Consider the following 14215-nt stretch of genomic DNA (forward strand, 5'->3'; position numbering starts at 1 on the left):
CTTGGCCTGCAGGAGGCACAGCAGGGGAGCTCAGAGCCATGGTTACTCCCACCAATACCCTGTTGGGCAGCAAAGCCATAGGATACAAGGAGCAAGAGCAGTGTGGAAGAGACGAATGACTTCACATCCGTTTAGGCCTAAGTACTGTAGTGGTTCATTGAGGTCTAAGCAGTTGATCTTTGATTTAAAACATTTCTGCACTTCTATAATTAGTATGTCAGTTTCTTCTCAAGTGCAGAGAAAGAGAGGGAGAAACAGACCCATCCCTTTGGTTTAAGTGCAAATGATAAGTACTGTAAAGTACATGTGAGGCATACTAAGTTGCTGAGGTTTTGTGATTGAGTCAGGGACTTGTTTTTGCGGGTGGGCGTGTGAGTAGGGGGGATCCTAATCCCTAGCGTCTGCTGTTGTTTTTCATGCCTGTTGGGTTGAGATCAAAAACTTAACGGCAATAATCATGCAAAATTGTCTGGCTTTCGCTTCAAAGAGAACACCAACATTAGTTTTACTCCTTTTCTTGTTTGTGTAGTTTGTTTCATCACTTCTACGAGTTTTTTATAAAGGGAACTGGGTTATCTTTGATAGACTGAGGATACAATACAATGTCCCTGAAATAAATGCTACATTTAAACTGTCATTTAAGAGCACATGAGTCTAGACTTGGCATGTGCATGAGGCGATAGTTAGACATATCCCCCCCTGCGTTAGCAGATTGAGCTCCAACACCATCAGGGCTGGTGTACAGTGGGGAAGATGGCCGAAGACAGGCAGAAGTGGAGAGCCTTTGTTGCTGCCCTATGAGCCAGCCCAGTCGTGATGGGGGTGAGTGAGTGAGTGAGTGAGTGAGTGAGTGAGTGAGTGAGTGAGTGAGTGAGTGAGTACATTGGAAGATAATCTGACACACATTAGCTGGGCTAGGCGGTGGGCGGTAAGGGGGGTCTCTGGAACCTGCGTGATCGTAGGCCCACCCACATGGGTAAATCCCCCGGGGTTTAGAAATGTAATCTCGTTTCATTATGACTCTGAGAAGCCCACTATGGACCCTGAGTGTGGGTCGATCATTCCTAGCCTGCCTCTGTATTCGTCATTAGGTACGAGTTTGGTGTATCTGTTTTGTGTAGACAGATTGCTATTTACTGGGAAAATTCACTGCATTTTCAGCTGCTCCATTTATGAACATTATAGATGCACAATCAACATAGTAACATTGATCTAAAAATGTCCTGAAGGTATTTGTAGTAATTCTACCCCATAATTTCTAAGATTGTAGTACCTTTTTTTCAGACAATCCCCACCCACACAAAAAACACCCACACACACACTTCCGCCCACACACACAGCACACTCTGCCGCCCGCATACACACTTCCACCCACACATAGCTCGCAGACACACGTTGACAAAGACATAAGATGCTCATGGCATCGAACACAGAAACACACACAAAGTATTGGGTTACACTTTACACACTGCTTAGGGTTCACCGACAAAAAGTTATTTTTCACTTAATAACAAAATATTGAAAGTAAGCTATTCACTTTCCTAATGTAATCGTGTGTTAACACATCCACACGTGTTCATGTCTGTCAATATTGAATGGATCATATTCTAATTGATGTGTTATATTCATGTCCTGCATCTTAACCATTTTGAGACCAGGAAGCTTCCTTTGTTGTGTGCGAGGTTGTTATCACAGGGTAAGGCGAGGGGATGACAAGCGCACACTTGCGTGCGTGTCGGTGAAATGTGTTTGTAATTGGTACAACAGTGAAAATGTTCAGAGCACTTTTAAAAAGAGCACGTATGTAAATCTGAAATACAGTACCGATAAAACAATTAGAGGCAAATGGAAAATATATATGTTATCTCATCTCTAAAAGTGGACGTGTTCAATGGAAGATATGTTATCTCATCTCTAAAAGTGGACGTATTCAATGGAAGATATGTTATCTCATCTCTAAAAGTGGACGTGTTCAATGGAAGATATGTTATCTCATCTCTAAAAGTGGACATATTCAATGGAAAATATATAGCCTATATGTAGCCCTGTAATAGTGTGCAGAAATGCCGCGTGTATTCGGAGAGTGTGTGTGTGGCCCTGCTGTCTCTGATGTAAGGCCCCCCAATCCTGTGTGTGTGTGTGTGTGTGTGTGTGTGTGTGTGTGTGTGTGTGTGTGTGTGTGTGTGTGTGTGTGTGTGTGTGTGTGTGTGTGTGTGTGTGTGTGTGTGTGTGTGTGTGTGTGGTGTGTGTGGGCTCTGACAGGTCAAGGCCATCCACAGACAGGATTAAAAGAGTGGGTGTGCTGCTGGAAACTATCTGGGCTGAACTTACCTGTTCCCTGTTACCCTCGCCCTGCCTGGCTGTATGGAAAACACATCTATAAAACCACACAACAGCTGCTCCTATACTCTGTCTATGTCCCGAATGGCTACCTATTCCCTATTCCCCATAGGGTTCTGTTCAAAAGTAGTGAGCTATATACGGAATAGGGTGCCATTTGGGACGCATACTCTGACTCAATTACCTATCCTCATCATTAATCTTCTTCATAAAATATAACGTAGTAAACTACTGTAAATAGTAATAATAATAATATATGCCATTTAGCAGACGCTTTTATCCAAAGCGACTTACAGTCATGTGTGCATACATTCTACGTATGGGTGGTCCCGGGGATCGAACCCACTACCCTGGCGTTACAAGCGCCATGCTCTACCAACTGAGCTACAGTAGCTAGTCGGTTCTTTTCTCTGTTCTCTGGTCTCATAGCTTCACAAGGATGGGAAATGCAGTATATACTCCTCTACTCAATTATCCTGATAATTCATCTTCTTGTTAAAAAAAACAACTTAGCAGGTAAAGTAGTAGCCTAGCTCGGTAAATAGATACTCATAATTATAATTTTTCATTAAAAGAATTAGCAGCTGATAAAAGTAGCTCTGCAAATATAGACAGTAGTTAGTAGGTGTACCATGCTTCTGAGTCTCTTTTCTCGTGAGTACAAGAAATGTGCGCTGAGAGTTTGTTCAGTAGCAGCATGTGTGGATTCTAGATATTCTAGATCTATTTTTCAGGATAAAAACAAAGCCTCATCATCTCCCCAAGGCTGTACTGTGTGCTGTGGCTGCATGGCCTACTTGCCAGAAATAGCTCATTGATACAGAAGCAGATTGAGTTAATATAACAGTAAGCAGGAAGCTTTCTGTTGTGTCTCTAGAGAGAGCAAGCCTTCCTCCTTTCTATAATTTGTGATAATAATGTGAAAATATGAGTTCATATTCACAGGACAGTGAAGGACACAGAATGAACTTCTCATTCTGTGAGTTGATTATGTGTATTGTAGACAGTCCACGCCCAAAGTGAAATGGGCAATGCACAAGTCTGAGAGTATATTTGGAAAGGGAGGACAAGGGGCTGGTGCCAGCCAAAGATTTGTGTGGGTGTGTGTAAGTCCTTAGAGAAATGTTTGTGGTTCCCATGCACACATAGGACAAAGTCCCCCTTCTCTCTCTCTGCCTATATTCCCACTTACTGCCTCAATTCTGAGAGTAATCTGATGGGTAAAACACAAGGAGACACTGAAGTGTCATGGCAAGAAACTCCAAATAAATGTTTGCATAGAAACATAAATTTGCATATACTAATGTGTTTTATCCAAAGAGCGAAGGAGTAAAATAAAAATGTAAATAAAGAAATTAAATGATCAAATAACCTAATTACATCATTGATAATATGAGACAATCCTTATTAGTCTATCTGAACTGTCAACAGTTTCACTTCTGTACAGTCATATAGCCTATAGGGCGTTTTAGGGTCTACTCTACTCTCAACTCACACAGTCCCAGTTGACCGACGCTGCCTGCCTCTGCCACTGCTGAGATGTGGTGCTTGGTATTCCATGCAGAAGCCTCCCACGCCCCTGTCCGCCCACGCCAGGATTTGCGTCACGCAGGCGCGTGGGAGTGAGCACTGTAGCAACCGCGGAATATCCCAATTGCAATAGCCGAGGAGGAGGGGGGTAGGGTAGCAAGCAGGCAGCTCACATTCATCTGGTCTAGAGACGTTCAACACAATCTTATTTCTATTCAAGGAGGCGAAGGAGGGAAGGTAAACGTTGTCATAGAACGCGAGGACTGTTTAGGCCAGAGAGCGCGCTTATTAGGAAATTAGAGAGCGTCTTTTGAATCTATCGATTTTTGTCCAGTTTATTCAGTTACAGTTTATGGCAGTTCAGGCTATAGTGTAGTTGATACATTGAAACAACTAGATAAAGGAAAGGAACGTGGTCCAACGTTCACCAGGTATGTAGCAATTAAAATACATAGTTGGAAGATGTTATTGGGCTATGACAATAATGTAACAAGTTGTAGCCTTGATACAATGTTGCAGCACTGTTCTATTATTGCCGACAATGGTATTTTTGACTTGTCTTCCTGATGTGGATTTACTTGAGAGACCGGTTTTGAGTTACATTTAGTCTGGTGCTGGGTTACTGCATTTTGCGTTTACCTTTTTACGTTGTGTGTTTCGAAACGAATTTCTTTTCTATTTAGCTCGATTGATTTGTGCAAGTATTCCATGCTCGTATTGTCTTGATTCGCCTGTGTGACTGTGATGTATTGTGTGCCTCTTGATCTGCTCTGTTCTGTGGAAGGTTGAGTTTTATCAGGTTGCTTTGCATTTTTCCCCAGAGGTTCTGACAACAAGTAGTTGTAGGACTGCAAGTGCAGACCTGTCTTGAACTGAGGGATAGTGAATTAGCAGGTGGTGTTTGTGCAGTTGTTGGCCAACACTCTGAAATCACATTGATGATAAACAATCAAATTATTTTATTCACCTAACTGAAGGTCAATCAGAAATATCTAATTATTTGTGACATAGTCCTCTAACTTGCAAGAAATGCGTAGCTGACAATCCCTTGGATAAAGCGAGTGGAGCCTATGTGTGTGAGAGAGATAGAGGCCACCTACGCATGTGGTCCCATCAGCAACTAACAGGACTCTAACTGCTAACCGCCACTCTTCCTTCTGCAGCCCTAATACTGCAGAACTTACAAAGGAAACTCAGACAGAGTGGAGGGAGTGCCTCTTCCTCTCTCAGTCAGTCAGCCAGCCAGTCAGTCGCACACAAACACAAAACACACACACCCCCCACTCCCCAAAACACACACACATACACCAACACTCTCTTGTCAGGCAGAACCTCTTGCCCATCCCGTCTTGTGTTCTCTCTCCCAGGCATGGCGGCGGCGTTGCCCAGAACTCTGGGGGAGCTGCAGCTCTACCGAATCCTCCAGAGGGCCAACCTGCTGTACTACTATGAGGCCTTCATCCAGCAGGGAGGAGATGACGTGCAACAGCTCTGTGAGGCCGGGGAGGAGGAGTTCCTAGAGATTATGGCTCTGGTGGGCATGGCCAGCAAGCCCCTGCACGTCCGGAGGCTCCAGAAATCCCTGCGAGACTGGGTCACCAATCCAACGTTGTTTAATCAGCCCCTGACATCTGTACCGGTGTGTAGTATACCAGTCTATAAGTTACCCGAGGGGTCACCCACGCCGGGCGGCGCGGAGCGAGGGGGTAACAACAGCGCCCGTGGCGAGACCCATGTCAAAGTGCCCAAAATCATGGCTGCGACATGTCTGGATCCAGGAAAGCTGGATGTGGCCAGGGACAGAGTGTCAGGGGGGTCTCCGCTGCAGAGCGGCAGCGAGGGGCGCTTCTGGTCGGGACACAGCAACGACAGCGAACAGAGCCTCTCTCCGTCCGACCGGGGGTCTCCGTCGTCCCCCCGCGAGGGCCTGGAGGCACTTGACGCTGCAGCTTTGCAGTCTGTCCTGGAGTGTGTGGACCGGATGACCCCGGCCCTGGCCAAGAGCGACCCCGCGGAGGTCAAAGAGCAGCTGAAGACCAATAAGAAACTTGCCAAGATGATTAGCCACATCTTTGATATGAGTGATGATGATCCAAGGAGAGAGGAGGAGGTCAGGAAGTATAGCGCCATCTACGGACGCTTCGACTCGAAGAGGAGGGACGGCAAACAACTGACGCTTCATGAGGTGGGGATAAGAGATGGGATCCTTTTTGCAGTACTAGGCTCGTCTGCTCAGTGGCGGGGCAATGTAAAGTGACGAACCTCAGTTCCGCAAAAAAAAGTGTAGAAAACCACAAAAGGTAAATCACCTGAAGAAAATGCTTTGCTTCAGCCGTCTAAAAGTAGGTCGGCAGTAGTAGAAGTTGCAACGGAAGAGTTCACTGACAGAGTTGTGTATCAGCGGTTGTAGTTGACAACATGACTTATTATCGCCTGTGTTCTGTCTTTCAGCTGACAGTGAACGAAGCAGCAGCCCAGCTGTGTATGAGAGACGCGGTGCTACTGACCCGTAGAGACGAGCTGTTTGGTCTGGCCAGGCAGATCTCCAGAGAGGTCACCTACAAATACACCTACAGGACCAGCAAGTAAGGGCCACTCTCCTCCACTGCACCTCACGCAACCTTGCTCGTTTGAGTTAACGATGCTAAGGGAAGTTGGGAAGCATGGGTGACTTATTTACTTGCTAAATACATTTTCTCCTCGTGGTTATTACTATGTAACTAATTACTGTAATGTGTTGACTTAAAATTGTGTCTGTAAAATGTATGTAAATGATCGCAAGTTATGATTTAATGTCATGTTCAAACTAAGCTTTCCATATCTTTCAATGTTTTTCCGCATACAAACTGAATACATTTTTTTTCTCCACACTAGGTCTCGCTGCGGCGACAGAGATGAGCCGTCTCCTAAAAGAATAAAAACAGAAGAGAACCTCTTTGACATCCAGGAGGCTCTGCAGGCCAACCACATGAGACAGGGCATACTGAGGGAACAGCTAGCCTGCGCCAAGTCCAAAGGAGAGGAGATAGTTGGGAGAAACCTTCAGGTAACATGCCTGAAAAGTGGATGATAGAATGTGAACATGGGCCTCCCGATTGGTGCAGCCATCTAAGGCACTGCATCACAGTGCTCGAGGCGTCATTACAGACCTGGGTTCGATCCCAGGCTGTATCGCAAACAGGCCGTGATCGGGAGTCCCATAGGGCGGCGCACAATTGGCCCAGCGTCGTCCGGGTTAGCGGAGGGCTTTACTTGGCTCATCGCGCTCTAGCGACTCCTTACGGTGGGCCGGGCACCTGCAGGCTGACCTCGGCCGTCAGGTGAACGGTGTTTCCTCCGACACATTGGTGCGGCTGGCTTCCATTGGGGAGAAAAAGGGGTTATATTTATTTATTTTTAAATAAAGTAAATATTACAGGAGACACGTTTATTTGACACCGTCATTTCTGAAGCCGTGTTTTTTTGACAAGAGTAGGAGCAGTTGTTAACGCCCTGTAAATGTATTTTGTTTTAACAGGTGCAGCTGGACCGTCTGTTAGCCAGACAGATGGAGATTCTCCATGATGCCGCGGTACAGGAGAGGTTACACGCTCTGGACTGGAGGATACCTGCAGGGGCTTTGAAGTACCACAGCGAGGCTCCAGGCACCAACGGCACGTCGGTAGACAAAAGCACAGAGCACCAAGGTAACGGTACTGTCCGTCTTCTGCGTCTCTCTCTGGAGTTGCGCTCGTACATGAGTGCCGTCCTCGTGCTCCAAATTCACAGCTCTGTGAATCACCATTTCCAGCCTTCAAATCTTATTTTGTAAGTCAGGGAATCATTTTGTATCTGTTTTTTTTCTCTCGCACATGTCAAAGTCAGGCGGACTCATAGCTGTGTTAAGCCGTTAGCCAATCCTCGGGGGCTCATCCCGCCTTCATCCTTTTCTCTCTCGCACGGCCCATACTCCTGACAGCTCATTATATTCATGTTACCCATAATTATCCTCCCTCTGCACCTGTCATTAACTCTCCCACGACTGTTTACTTCCCCCGCCATGTTGCTGCCCAGGGGCGTCTCTCTCTCTCTCGATCTCGCTCTCTTTCTCTCTCATATCTCTCTCTCTCTCTCATCCTGTCTCTCTCTCATCCTGTCTCTCTCTCATCCTGTCTCTCCTTCATAAGCCATTAAAAGCACCTTTATTCAAGTTGAATGAGAAGAAGAGTATAAAATATTTTTTGGGTGGGGCACCGAGTGGCGTATAAACTCGGGCCCACAGCAAAGATTTTGAGAGACAGAATGTTCATGTCATTTTTTTAGATCAACTAAGCAGCTTCTTGGATGATACTGTAACAGCAGTGCCATTGGAATTGATTGTGTTAGATGGCAGCGTGCATCTCAATGGTTTATCCATGCCCTGATGTTTGTCTGTGTGTTTATGTGTATTTTCAGACGAGCGACCAATGAACTTGCGGGTGGCAAGTAAGAGTGTGGCGGAGGGGGAGCTTCCCCTGGGGAAGCAGCTAGCCAATGAGCTCAAACGTTACCATAACAACCATAACACAGATGAGGCCAAAGCACCAGCAACAGGTACAGCACCACTCAGGCAAATTTACGTTCACTCTTGAGTCGCGTACGTATTAACATACGTTCACACTACAAACAGTGAGCGTTAGTGATGGTCTGTTGCATGCACACACCTGCCTGCATTCAAGCTACAGTGAAAAGGTATATGATCAGAAAACGCATTGCATGTTTTATTTTGATGATATTTTCTTTGTGTTTTACCTTAGAAAATGGATCCTCGCACCAAGCGGCCAACCGCACTGACAGGAAGACCATTAAATCAGAACCAGAGGATTCCACATAGTGCCTCCCATCCTTCGTTTGTTTCCCCATCCGGTTTTAGTCTTCAGTCACTTTTTACAGTAAGCGTCTATCTCAGTCAAATCAATGGATACTAAAGCAAGCACAGCCACAGTAGAGCCTTAACAAACCAACGTTGCCTCAAAAAAAAAAAAAACATTTATTTTCTTTCATTTTGTCCTAAGGTTTTTTGCCAAAGCGTCAAGACTAGAGCATAGATTCAGTCACGGGGAGAACTGAACGGGGGATGTCCTTTCACAGGATAACTTTCATGCTGTATAGGCCTTTATGTATTTATTGATTGATGTACATGATGTTATTTAAGAATGATGGGTCGGGATAGTAGCCGTGTACCACCATCCTGATCTCCTGAGCTTACATTCTGTTTTGCTACATGAATTTGAATGGAGTTAAGTGAAACAAGAGCGCAGCGGTCAGGATGGTGGATCGGGCTATATGAAAAGAAATTGTATTCTTTTTACCCCCAAAGCTATTTTTGGCTTGTCGTGTTCGATCGGTGGGTGACTGAGGTACTGTAAAAAATACAGTAGGATTCTGTTTTAACCAGAGGTGAAAAGAGAGAGCTATCTGTAGAGGAGAAATTATAGTTTTGCTTCCTGCTAATGTATGTCATGTATGTATTTATGAGTGGTACTGTAAATTAATCTGAGGCTGCAGAATATTTTGTGTATAGAACTCCAGTTAGAGTTCAGATCAGTGTTACGGGATAGGTTGGCCCGGGGACGGACTGGGAACAAAGATCAGCCCTGGCGTTTTGTTACTTTGAGGCCCCCACACCGGCCCATTTCTATTAAGGCCCCCATACCGGCCTATTTCTTTCTCCCTTGAGGCCCCCATTATTAGCCAGATCATAATAATTGTGCACAAATACAACTGTTTAGACAGGCCCACTAGGGCAAGAAATTGAACAGCCCATCTGGCATTTGCCCGAAATGGCCAGTCTGCCCCTGGATTGTCTAGACATGGAATGGGGCCTCCAGTATGTCAATCAAATCGAGTTTCCTTGATAAGTCTGTCAAACACATGATCCTGTACTGTAAGAACGCACATTTGAACCTCAACACAACATTAATTGAGTTACCCATTTTATTGAGTAGGGCCCCTGGTCTGTTATTAGGGCTGGGAATTGGCAGGGACATCACGATACGATATCACGATACCTAGCTGGCGATTCGATATGTATTGTCATTTGATACTGCAATTCTATTGCGATTCAATGTTCCAAACACATTGCTCACCATGTCTGCTGCAGAGGGTCGAGAGAGCCATGAAAAAAGGTGTTTTGATCAGTCATGTGAATAAAAGTCCCAAAAGGATGTTGGCTCACCATTTTAAAAGACTGATAACAAGCTATAGAAGGAAAAATACTGGAGTTTTTGCGCATGTACAGCTAACAAGCACAAAAATGATATTGCGTTATTGGCCAAAAGAATATTGCGATATATTGTCAAAAAATAATATCCCGATATGTAACTGCACCGATTTCTTCCCCTATCACTATCTGTTATATTGTTGCACTCCAGAAAGTTGTGTTTTAATACATATGTCACTGTAAGACCAACAGGGCCAATTCGGCCTGTAGTATTACAATAATATTTGCCTAATCCCAAAAAGCAGGGTTTTGGTCAGTGTAGTGTTGGTGTTAATCTCTATACAGTGTTTATGTGTAGAGCAAAAACCGAATAACTGTTGTTAGAGAAAACAAGTGAAAGTGTCTGGTATCATAAGATGTTCATGTTACACAGCCTCGTAGTCTTAGATCCTAGCAGTGTTTCACCGGTGACCACCAATGTATAATTCAAGACGTTCGTATGTTAGAATTAGCTCTCAGATGGTTGTTTAATGTTGTGTTTCCAAATGTGTAAATCTGTCTTGCTCTAGAGTCTAGTCTTTTTCCGGGGCACCGCAGTCACAACAGTTTTGTAATAACAGTCTCTCTAGCTCAATAAGACTGCAACAAATGCAATACTTTTTGTAAGTGCTGTTTAAGTACTAAGTACATACTTTCTGGGCCCACTGTCTGTTCTGTTCTGTGCTAGGTGACTTCCCCTGTCTTCTGTACTGGTTTGGTTTAATCAGTGTCATGTAATGTTCACAGATCAATGCATGTCCAGCAGTGTGATAGACAGTCAAGATGTCGATAGTACATTGATTCATGTTCTTATCACTGTTATAGTCACCGAGTTAGTCCAGGCTTGCCTACACAGTAGATATGCACCTGTTTTTTTAAAACACTAATATATTTTATTTGTTATACAGCACAACATTATTAAACTTTATTTTTTATGGTGGTTGTTATTCTCATTCATGATATAATATATGTCTGATACAGAAAGAAGGAAAATTGTATTTTCTATGTTGTCAGATTCTTAAAAATATTTTATGTTCATCTATTATTATTATTATGTCCTGCGATAAAATAACAACATTTAGATTTTTTTGTTGTTATGATGTATTTTTTACAGCTAGACAGCTAAAATGTTCCATGGCAGAGAACCTACACTGGTATTTCTAAGGTATAATGAGTGCTGACAGACAGACTGAATGTGGTCCAGTCACAACACTTTCTCTTCTTAAAAAAGAAAGGAATGATGAACCACTGTCTGGGGTAAAGCATTTACATCAGCGTCATATAAAACATTCTGAAACTGCCCGATGACTCACTCTGCTCACACTGACGCAGGTCCTTTTCATACTTCACATCTCTCTCTCCATCTGTCACACACACACACACACACACACACACACACACACACACTCTCCCTTGCTCTCGCTCCTCCCTCTCCGCCTCAGATTTTCTCCTGAGATCAGGTCAACTCATCACTGAACACCCACACGTGTAGCTCCCTCCCATCCTCCCAGTCTCAGCCCTATGTGATGGCCTCCCAGCCAATGCAAGTCACTGATGTGTTGCCATGGCAATAGTGATTGTAGGCGGCGGCACTACAGGCAGTGGGAGGGAGCTCAGCCCGGCTGCTAAACTGCGTGGGTGTGATCTGGTGAACGCGCCATCACCCCTGTTTAACAAAGCATGAAACTAACGGTCCTTGAACAGAGGTGGGTAATCAAGTGAATTATCCCCTCAGATTCTCCAATAGTGCAACTAATAAAGGATTGATTAGTTAATTCTTTGTTTGTTTTTATTTGAACAGTTTTCATCAGAGTGTAAAGTCCAGGAGGTTGCTTTGTTTAAAGGGATAGTTCACCCAAATTACAGAATGACACATTTGTTTCCTTACCCCGTAATCAGTCAATGGACAAGGTATGCTTTGGTTTTATTTCAGCAATGTTTCTCAAACTAGGGGTTGTGGCCAAATGTGGGGTCACCTCATTTGAAAATTAGGGTCGCGGGAGAAACTGGTTCATAGAACCAGGGTTACGCTAGAAGTGGTTGTAATAAACAGAGAGCTTTCTGTTTTCTTCCTACAAATGAAAATCAGACTGGGGGGGGGGGGGGGTGATCTGACGACTTGAGGATCTTCTGAACTTCCCAATACCGTTCTGATGCATTTCAGTCACTTCACTTCACACATACTTCCTTCAGATTGAAATACTGTCAAAAGTACTGTCAGAATGATTTGTCAGGTGGAAATATTGTCAAAAGTACTGTGAAACTGACTAATAGACCGTCATAGCCCAAATGAAAAAAAGAAACATTGGCTGTTGATTACATCACTTTTTTCACATGGTGGGGGTAACAATTTATTTTTATATCAATATTGAGTCGCGGGTCCACATTTGTGGAAATCCCTGGTGTACAGGGTAAGGAAACCAATATGTCATTTTGTAATTTGGGTAAACTATCCCATGACCTAATTGATTTTTTATTTTCTGCGTGTATTTAATTGTCAGTGCTGACCTGTGATCGTCCTACTCGGCACCACCATCACATTTATTTTATTTTTTTAAATGTTTTTTTTTATGTGTAAAGGCTGTGTAGAAGCTGGCATTAATGCTATTTCACTCATTGGCTGAAATATACATGTTGACCAGAAGGTGTCAGAATACTATAAAAAATGCTTTCATGAGCGAGATGAAAATGAGAGTACATAGAAAATAATTTCAAAGGATGGGTTTTAAACTTTTAGAAAGGTACATTATTCCTCTCTGAGCAATAGGCAGGAGTAATGCTTTGGGATGGTAGGCCTACAGCTGTCTGCACTATCAAATACGGGAAAGGTTTGAGAAAGATTGGTCCATTTTATGCTCAGATTCAGTTAACTTTTTAGTGAAAAGCAGCTTGATGTTCTCTACAAACAAATGGAACAATGAACTGGGCATACATTGTTTTTTCTGGTCATTGTACAAATGTGTTATACGGTGAACACTATACAAATCATTCCTACTAAATTGTTCTTAACTGCAGTAAAGTATTACTATTCATGTAAGCATTGTTATTTGGGATATTAGTATTGACCGTGACCTTCACCCTCCTGTGATGTCATCTCTCAGGGCAGTAAAACGGGACACTTTCTCATGTTAAGTTGGCTATATCGCTCTCAGTCTTCTACCGTTTGTACATGGCTGCTGTACACCTTTATTTTCTAGTTGCATGTAAATGCAATTCAAATTGAAACATTAGTTTAATGTCACATGGGCAGGCAGACATTACAGCAGAGAACAGACTACAGTTGACAGTGTAACAAGTGAAGTCAGTAATGCGGGAATTTTCTTTTATTATTATGCATGTGGTTCACGCTCTTTGGCATGGCATCTAAGTAATCTGTTTCATTGTAAAGAATATGCTAATACCATTTGTTTAGACGGCTACCCATTTGAGTGGTGTTATTTATTTTGACTGTGTATGGCTATTTATCACTGCACACGTCAATAAAACAACACAGGATTTTGGGGGAGAAATGTAATTACCGGTAGCCTACAATTCAATAACAAAAAATGCTGGTGTGTGTAGGCTACACGCCAACTGCCTACAAATAACCTAACGTAGCCAGGCATAAAATAAACTCCTGAAACCGTATAAATCCCCCACATTCTGGTCTTGACGAGAATAAACAAAAGCACTGTCCGGGGAGTTTCTCTTCTGCATTGTTCCACCAATCCAGTAAATGTGGAGGAGGAGTTAAGATACAGTGTCCCTTTATTAATATTCCGGATGGAAACAACTTCAGAGCGCAACCTAGCAAATAGTCCGGCACAGTACACGCGTCATAATACCCGTAAAATCTAGCGGTAAAACCCAGTAATGGTCTCAATCGTTTTTTCCTCACTCATTTTTGCCTCTGGGATTTTAGAACTACTTCCTATAAGGTCTGTGTTTTGTGTAGGTTTACCCAGGCGTGACGTGTAATTCTCTCTCAGACAAAGCATGGTTTTGTCAGTATAGTCACCTCAATTTTCTATAACAATTCAAAATGCTAATTATTAACAGAGAAGACCTCAGCAAGACTACACATTCCTGCAGGAATCTTCTGCACATCATCTCTAACTGGCACTGTCAGCTACCGTTCACCAGCAA

At 43.5% G+C, this 14215-nt stretch overlaps 1 protein-coding gene across 3 annotated transcripts; it reads left to right on the plus strand.

Moving 5' to 3' along the window:
• Positions 1–3960: 3960 nt before the first annotated feature.
• LOC124011386 (NGFI-A-binding protein 1-like) lies at positions 3961–11030 on the plus strand. 3 transcript variants are annotated; one of them, XR_006834577.1, is made up of 8 exons: positions 3961–4301; positions 5238–6055; positions 6322–6455; positions 6745–6916; positions 7388–7556; positions 8305–8442; positions 8646–8780; positions 8904–11030. XR_006834577.1 is itself a non-coding variant. In XM_046324705.1 (7 exons), the coding sequence occupies exons 2-7, from the start codon at positions 5240–5242 to the stop codon at positions 8720–8722; spliced, it is 1506 nt and encodes a 501-aa protein (XP_046180661.1). In that variant the 5' UTR covers positions 3962–4301; positions 5238–5239; the 3' UTR covers positions 8723–11030. The 3 variants fall into 3 exon arrangements, 2 of the variants coding, with proteins under 2 accessions (XP_046180661.1, XP_046180662.1); XM_046324705.1 differs by having other exon boundaries at positions 3962–4301; positions 8646–11030; XM_046324706.1 differs by having other exon boundaries at positions 3963–4107; positions 8646–11030.
• Positions 11031–14215: the final 3185 nt, after the last annotated feature.

The sequence above is a fragment of the Oncorhynchus gorbuscha genome, linkage group LG23 (genome assembly GCF_021184085.1).
Source record: "Oncorhynchus gorbuscha isolate QuinsamMale2020 ecotype Even-year linkage group LG23, OgorEven_v1.0, whole genome shotgun sequence".
NCBI classification, from domain to species: domain Eukaryota; kingdom Metazoa; phylum Chordata; class Actinopteri; order Salmoniformes; family Salmonidae; genus Oncorhynchus; species Oncorhynchus gorbuscha.